The sequence below is a fragment of the Nuphar pumila genome, unplaced genomic scaffold (assembly GCF_984573655.1).
Source record: "Nuphar pumila unplaced genomic scaffold, dmNupPumi1.hap1.1 HAP1_SCAFFOLD_1113, whole genome shotgun sequence".
Taxonomy (NCBI): Eukaryota; Viridiplantae; Streptophyta; class Magnoliopsida; order Nymphaeales; family Nymphaeaceae; genus Nuphar; species Nuphar pumila.
This window is the reverse complement of record NW_028323591.1, coordinates 18,758-27,071: the sequence shown is the minus strand read 5'-3', so window position 1 is coordinate 27,071 and position 8,314 is coordinate 18,758. Positions and strand designations below refer to the sequence as shown.

Here is an 8,314-nt window from a genome sequence, read left to right as displayed (position 1 = left end):
CATTTATTCGGTTTTCCACACGCCTCCGTACTTGCGTCCTCTTTCAGGGATGCTGCATCCCTCCATTTAAGCGCGAGATCAGCTCAGGCTTTCAACGCAGCCTTTTTCGGGGAGGCGTACTTGTGTTGTTTTGTTTTGGACAGCGACACCCCCCCACCCCTGGTCAGATGAATCTCCAACCAACAGTTTTTGTTTGTATCAATAGGAACATAAGAGAAAACATGGGCAGACTGCCTTTCTTTTACAGGGTGTGGCTAAAGCATCAACATCACCATCCTTGGCTGATCGTTCTCAGAATCAGCAGTAGCATCCTCAACAGCATCATGAACAACTGGATAATCACTCGCACAAGGAACAGGGTGGGCTTCTTCGAATGCATCAGATGAAGATCTCAACCTCAATTCTGCAGCATAGGCGTCAGCAGCAGCAGTACGGTTATCAACAGCCGCATCTACCAGCGACGCTCTGAGAACATTCCCACACGTCTGGACTGCTCGGCAGTTCATACCATCATATGGACTCCTCACTTTTGAAAAGTCGTCATCACAGTGGTACATGTCCAGCACGGACTTGAATTGCCAGGAGTGAAACTCCGTCTTTGTGTCCCTGTTCGTCATCTCCGAAGCCTTGGGGATTCGCCCGGACATGCCCAGGTTAATTGCATGCACAAAAATAAGCACACACCCTGCAAGCGCAAGTACTTGTAAGACCTGTAAGTTGAAACAGACGGCGTTGAATGGTGCAGAGCAAGTGTCCGCACCCGTCAATAACCCATATTACACAGGCCATATGCATTATTGATGGCACAACAGGAGAATTCAGACATGAGATGTTACGGACCTGTGGTCGAATTGATGTTCTAGAAGCTAAAAGGAAACGTGGGCTCACATATCCCTTGCATACGGTTGCATGTTACCTCAGCTTGAGGCTGAAGCCCTTTGGACATGTGCTCACAGTCCTTTTCAAACACTACGAAATAAAGAAAAGAAAAGCAATTGGGGAATCACACTAGGTCCACGCAAGCAAGCACTACGTATTCTGATGATCAGCACCATGTGTCTCCAAGCATATGCTGATTGATCTCGTCTGAATCCACACCGTCATGCCCTCATTGACAATTCGAAGAGCCATCACAATAGCAATCATGGATGACTGGCATCAGGTGCCGAGCACGCTTCTACGTAGCACATCAAACATCACTTAAGCTAAAAATGGCAAGAACCTCACCTGGTCCCACTTTGGCATTTTGCAGTTTGTCGATGATCCAGCTGGCACTAAGCCGCGACGGGGGTGTAATCAAGACAACGACGCCTTCACACCCCTTCCGCCTAACAAAGCCCTCCCCAAGTTGCGCCATGAAAGAGTCTTCCATCAAAGAGCTGGACGGCAAGCACACCACAGAAATGGGAACTGCACAGGAAACAAGCACAATCAAGCGACCTTCAACGGCACCAACCAAGAACGTTTTACTGATGTCAATTGCAAGGCCACAGCCCGTGGCATGGAAAGACGTGGACTGTGGACTCATTTGGTCAAGAGCAATTGTTGCATGCCATGAATATTTGGTCAAGAGTGTCTCTCATGGGACTGGAGGTTCCTGCGCCCAGATGCTCAACTGCCCGCAATTACTTGCAAGGCATACAAAGTCAAATCCACGGTCGTGGTTACAAATCAGCACTTTAGAGTCTTCTTACCTAAAATTCAGCAGCACTTGGTGACATTTGCGATGTTTAGAATTGTCTTTTGTCACCATTATCCTTGGATCTCATTGGTCACTGCTCCATGCTGGCATGAGGCAAGGAACCCCTTCCCAGAACAACAGGATTCTGGCGAATCCAAGCCTAACCTAACCCCTTCCCAGGACAACAGGGTTCTGGCGGAATTTTGAGTCACACCTGGTAAAGATGAGATTGCAGGAACGGCTGCTGTGTCGAGGCTACTCCAGTCGTCATTGAACGAGCTCCCCGCGCATCTATCGGCATGGGTGCCGGCCCTGTCTACATCCGAGATATCTGAGAGGTCTTGCGGCTGTTGTTCGGGCTCGGACAGGCCAGACGAGCCTGCAGCTTTCACGTCATGCCATGGACTGTAGGATTTAAGGTTGCTGAAGACCGTGTTGCTAAATAAATATACAGGCGTTGCAAACCATACAGGAAACGTGCTCTTCTTTGCAGGCGTGTTGTAGCGTCAGGTTCAGAAGGGTTTCAGATCAGTTGGTACTAGAACCAAACGTATCGTGCACCAAACACGGCAGTACCACTGATTTCAAGGATGTCACATGCTAACAGAAAGGGCACAAGTGTGAAACAAAGTTGAGACATGAATCCCACTTCTTTCAGAGGTTAATAAGATGGATGCGGCCACTGAAGAGCAACAACATGTTGGTGTTTGACGTACAATCCGGCAGCAGTTGCAATTTGGACACAAATCACGAAACGTGATTTGCAACTGAGGGCATGGACATACCACCTTCTCGACCTAACATTGACTGGGCTTTATGCCAGAGGCCAGATCCACCCCCTGCAACTTTCTCCGTGACTCTGCTGACACCGTCGTGACACTTGGTCCCAATCCGCAATGAGAGGTCCTTTGTGACATCATGCGCGTACTGCCCGACATTGTGCGCGTACTGCCCGAGACTGCGAGGCTTCGTCTCTTCGTCGGAGTAGAAGCTCCGAGCAGCTTTAGTGGACCAGCTCGAACCTTCCTCTGGATCCATTGAAGGCTGGATGGCTGGTACTGGCTCAGGCTCCGGCCTGTCTGGCAGGAATGCGGAAGGAGTATTTCCCTCCTCGTCGGTACCACTTGATTGGGGTAATGTGGACGTCATTTCTTGAGAGCTTGTTTGAACAAACCGCCCGATATGGCCTGCTCCACTAGCAGAGTGCAGTGCAGCTGGTCGGCTGTTGGCAGATGTCCTTTTTGCCTGAGTAGAGGGAGACAAAGGCGGCAAGGCTGTTTCGTGGGGGCATGCGATTACCAAGCTCACAAAATTGTCGTCCCCGAGCGCTCGTGCTCACACCAGTCCAAACTCTGCAAGGTGAGGATGTCAGAATGCCAGTGTCCCGCTGCATTCTAGGCCGTGTGTTGTTGAAGGCGGAAACAGCGCTCATGGTAACAGGAACTTACGGTGGAGGTGCGTGAGCACGGTACTAGCCTTCATGGTTTGCTGAAGGCGCATGGCAAGGATCAAAACGTGTGAAAATGAATCACGGATCGCTAACATCCTGGCAAGTCGACAATGTCCTTTGCCGGTGTCTGACAGAGCCAACGAGCTAGGCAAGATAGTCAAACAGCGGTGGGTGCACCATGGGCGTGGCCTCTTTCCTTTCAGTGTTCCAGAGGAGCCTCCTCAGGAGGGATTCATTGCGAGGGGGGGGGGGGGGCAAGTATGCACGGAGTTCAGATAGCTGGGGAACTGTGTCCCAGGCGCTGATGTAATACTCTGCATAGAGGGATTATAATTGCTCTCGACCAAGCAAGCTAGCAGACACGTGGCGGCTTTCGTAACGAGTGCATTTGGTCTGTCGAGCGTCGCTTCCGTGTGTGCACCACACAACGTTTCTGACCAGAGCACGTCACCAGTGCATACATATCTCAACGTCCAACTGGTATGGTTGTGCTAAACTGCAAACGCCAATGTATTGGTTGTCAGGAAGTATTATCGATAGAGCAACCGCGCAAGCAAAAGCTATCTGCAAGCTCAATGTGATGGCATGATCACCCATGGTGCCAGTTACCACAACTTCAGGTGATGATATGTCATTCTTCATTTCCCACATCCATGTTCTCCTTCGAACACTTACGAAACACACCACAGGGTTGAGGTTCGTAAGATTGACAAGCGAGGCAGGATGCCAAACAGCAGCCTCGTCGAATTTTTGAAGACCGTGACGCCTTCTTGTGAGCGCTATGCCATCGTACTGGTAGAAAAAGGATACGACAGCTACCTTGAGCTTTGCCATGCTAGCGTAGACGACATCGTCAAAGATACAAAAATACCCCTGGGTGACGCAGGTCGCATAGTGGCACATGCGAAGCTCGTCGGCCGCGCACCTGCCAAAGGTGTGCTCCTCGCCACAGTGGATCGCAGAGAACTTAGTGGTAAGCAACTGACATGGAATGATGCCTTGTGGCTTGTAGGCACGCTATGTTAGTGTTCACAGCGTCGCGTTGCCTCTTCCTACTAGCTACCAAGTATCAACCACTTCAAGAAGCTCACGAGCCAGCTGTCAATTGTTGGGCCTTATCCAGGAGCCCAGTTGTGAAATGACTATATTCCTTTCTGAATTCTGGGATGCTTGAAAAGCTGTATGATCCGTCCCAAGCTTTTCCCGCTATTACATAATGTGTATGCAAATGAAAGCACACTGGTCTGTGCTATGTACCGTGGATCCAATGCACGTGCATCCATGACACTAGATGACGATACTATTTGGTAAGTACAGCTCATCAGCAGCTTCCGCGCATGGGTCACTCGTAATTGCCTTACCAGGAAGTGACGCTTACTGCTGACTGGGAAGGGAATTTGGACGTGATCCTAAGGCTATCGCACTGACTACAAGAATGAGGGGGGCACACTGCGACCTACTAATGAACAATCATGGAGCCCAGTTGAGGTGTCCGAGGTTCAAACCTCGTGGTCGGAACATTGAATGAGCGAACAGGGAAGCGTCCCGTCATTCCGGCAGTTCGTCCGACGCCAGAGTACTCTTAAGCCGTGTATATCAGGAATGCATACAGGACTCTGGGGACATCATCAATGTTGCAATGGCGCGATGGCATTAGCGTTGCTCGAAGCCGGTCGTGTAAATGACCAGCTTCGAATCAATGGGTGCTTGCACATAACCCAAACAATTGAGCCTTGAGGATGTCCCCTGTACCCATGCCAGCACCTGTTTGCAACAAAACCGGGTGCCAAACGAAACTCATGCCTGCACGCGCTCTATACAAGAAGTGCTAACCCTTGCGAGCATTGGCAACGCACGCCGCCTCCACCGAGATCAGCAAACGTGGAACAGAGTGTCAAAGAATAGGCTTCCGGGAACCAAGCAAACCAGTATGTAGAAGCGCAAGACCAGGGTGTAAGGGCTGTCCAGCCGTGGGAAGAACTCAGGATAGGAATTTTATAGCCCTCAAACATGGCCAGCGGGTATGTCTTGTACCGAACCTTACTTCACAAAGCCCACACAAGAAGACAGCAGTATCCCACATAGGTGTTGTCCGTAGCATCTGTACTTTGCCATGGAGCTGCGCGAATGAATTCTCAGGCCACTATTCAGCAACTGCCTGAACGGTACCAAGAAGCTAGCACCATGGTATTCCTGCGGCAGCCTTTGACGCAATGGAACACACCATGCTCATGCCAGTTGCAGGGGATGAAGCAGCGATGGCAGAGTTTCTCCGGTCCGTGAAACCAGAGTACGAGGTGCACGCATACGCACTGTGCAAGGCTACATTGGTGGGGCTTTTCGAGCTCGCTGGAGTGTGTGCCTCAGATGTGGTTCATGTTACTGAGAAGCAGATCACGCTCGGGGCGGCAGGTGCCATCATCGCACATGCCAGGCAGCGAATTGCCATGAGTTCTGGTACGCAGTCTTCACACAGATATCATTCTCACATTCATTCTCACATCCACGCAAGCACACCATTACTCAATCACATGTACAGTGCTTCGCCAGAATGGGGTTCGACCCCCATTTATGCCCAAAATATTCGTACAATTTCAAGGTACAAGGCCTCGACCGCTACGCTGTCTCAGCTCTTGCGGTATGCTTCCGTTTAGTTTGGTTGGACTACGCCTGTGAGTTCACCCACGCGCCTGTGACTATGTGTGCCTGTGAGCTCGTCTTTCAAACACATCTGACTGTCTCGATTCCGAATGCTGAATTTCTGTTATGCTTCAACAATTCAGGTATACAGGCAAAGCAAAACTGCCTGGCGAAGCACTGCACATTTACACCTGTCCCGCACGACACATGTCACATTGAGCACTCCATCCATGCAGTGCATAGCACTTCCAACATTGTAAATGGCAAGGCAGGCTCCGACTTTTCGTGAGGATCCATGCTTGATAAACAAGGCTGGTATTGGGTTAGGCAACCTGGGATGGCACACGCTGCATGACCGCGTCGCTGGAAAGTTGTTGGGTGTCCATACCACTCCAGGATGTGGAACGTACGTCAGTAGCCAGGAGCGGATCCAAATCCACATCAAGTGCAGACTTCATTCCAGAGGTTGCCAACCATCACACTTGTTTCGTGTTGTCCAGTTTGCAGTGTAGCTGTCCCATGCTTGCCGAGGACAGAGAATGTGTGCAACCTAGATTACACGTTGCAGTGGCTGACTGTCTGCAATGTAGGTGGCCAGACCTTGCTAGAAACTTGCAAATACCTGATCCTGGATGACGATGTTTTGCAAGGGTTGATGTCAGCATGGACATACTGAGGTGCGCACCTGCCGGTCACTTCATCCTAGCAATGTCTTGTCAACGTCAGACATATGGACCACAGAGCGAGATAAACTTGTGTGTAATGTGTGCAGTTGTCAAGCCGTTGCCGCCCAATCAGCATGTGGTGGTGCCTCCCACAAAGAGTGCAATGACTGCGCAAGTGAACGCGGGAGGTGCCCCACCTTATGTGTCGCCGCTCGCTGCAAGCACTGGTGTCCACATGACCACAACCCCCATGGTCGCCAGTGGGCAGACGCAAAGCGCTGGTCCCATGGTTGCTGGCGGGCAGGTGCAACGCACTGCCCTATCATGGGTGGTGGGCAGATGCGAGGCGCTGGAAACATGACTGGTGTTGGGCAGATGCAAAACGCTGGCAACATGGCTGCTGGTGGGCAGATGCAGGGCGCTGGCAACATGGCTGGCGGTGGGCAGATGCAAGGCGCTGGCAACATGACTGGTGGGGGGCAGATGCAAGACGCTCGCAACGTGGTTGGTGGTGGGCAAATGCAAGGTGCTGGCAACATGGCTGGTGGTGGGCAGATGCAAGGCGCTGGCAACATGGCAGGTGATGGACAGATGCAAAACGCTGGCAACATGGCTAGCGGTGGGCAGATGCAAGGCGATGTCAACATGGCTGGTGGTGGACAGATGCAAAACGCTCGCAGCGTGGTTGGTGGTGGGCAAATGCAAGGCGCTGGCAACATGGCTGGTGGTGGGCAGATGATGCAAGGCGCTGACAACATGGCTGCTGGTGGGCAGATGCAAGGCGCTGGCAACATGGTTGGCGGTGGGCAGATGCAAGGCGATGTCAACATGGCTGGTGGTGGACAGATGCAAAACGCTCGCAACGTGGTTGGTGGTGGGCAAATGCAAGGCGCTGGCAACATGGCTGGTGGTGGACAGATGCAAAACGCTGGCAACATGGTCGGTGGTGGGCAAATGCAAGGCAATATGGCTGGTGGTGGACAGATGCAAGGCGCTGGCAACATGGCTGGTGGTGGGCAGATGCAAGGCGCTGGCAATATGGTTGGCGGTGGGCAGATGCATTGCGCTGGCAACATGGCTGGTGGTGGGCAGATGCAAGGCGCTGGCAACATGACTGGTGGTGGACAGATGCAACACGCTCGCAATATGGTTGTTGGTGGGCAGATGCAAGGCAACATGGCTGCCGGTGGGCAGATGCAAGGCGCTTGCAACATGGCTGGTGGTGGGCAGATGCAAAATGCTGGCAACATGGCTGCTGGCGGGCAGATGCAAGGCGCTGGCAACATGGCTGGTGGTGGACAGAAGGAAAACGCTGGCAACATGGTCGGTGTTGGGCAAATGCAAGGCGCTGGCAATACGGTTGGCGGTGGACAGATGCAAGGCGCTGACAACATGGCTGCTGGTGGGCAGATGCAAGGCGCTGGCAACATGGCTGGTGGTGGACAGATGCAAAACGCTGGCAACATGGTCGGTGGTGCGCAAATGCAAGGCAATATGGCTGGTGGTGGACAGATGCAAGGCGCTGGCAACATGGCTGGTGGTGGACAGATGCAAAATGCTGGCAACATGGTCGGTGGTGGGCAAATGCAAGGCAATATGGCTGATGGTGGACAGATGCAAGGCGCTGGCAACATGGCTGGTGGTGGACAGATGCAAAACGCTCGCAATTTGGTTGTTGGTGGGCAGATGCAAGGCAACATGGCTGCCGGTGGGCAGATGCAAGGCGCTCGCAACATGGCTGGTGGTGGGCAGATGCAAGGCGCTGGCAACATGGCTGGTGGTGGACAGATGCAAAACGCTGGCAACATGGTCGGTGGTGGGCAAATGCAAGGCAATATGGCTGGTGGTGGACAGATGCAGGGCGCTGGCAACATGGTT

The 8,314-nt window shown here is 52.3% G+C and overlaps 1 protein-coding gene across 1 annotated transcript; it reads right to left on the bottom strand.

Moving 5' to 3' along the window:
• Positions 1-215: 215 nt before the first annotated feature.
• Positions 216-2,830, bottom strand: LOC149809531 (uncharacterized). The gene is made up of 4 exons (XM_089994789.1): positions 2,467-2,830; positions 1,896-2,060; positions 1,228-1,410; positions 216-685 (listed from the first exon to the last, which is right to left on the bottom strand). The coding sequence occupies exons 1-4, from the start codon at positions 2,828-2,830 to the stop codon at positions 255-257; spliced, it is 1,143 nt and encodes a 380-aa protein (XP_089850915.1). The 3' UTR covers positions 216-254.
• Positions 2,831-8,314: the final 5,484 nt, after the last annotated feature.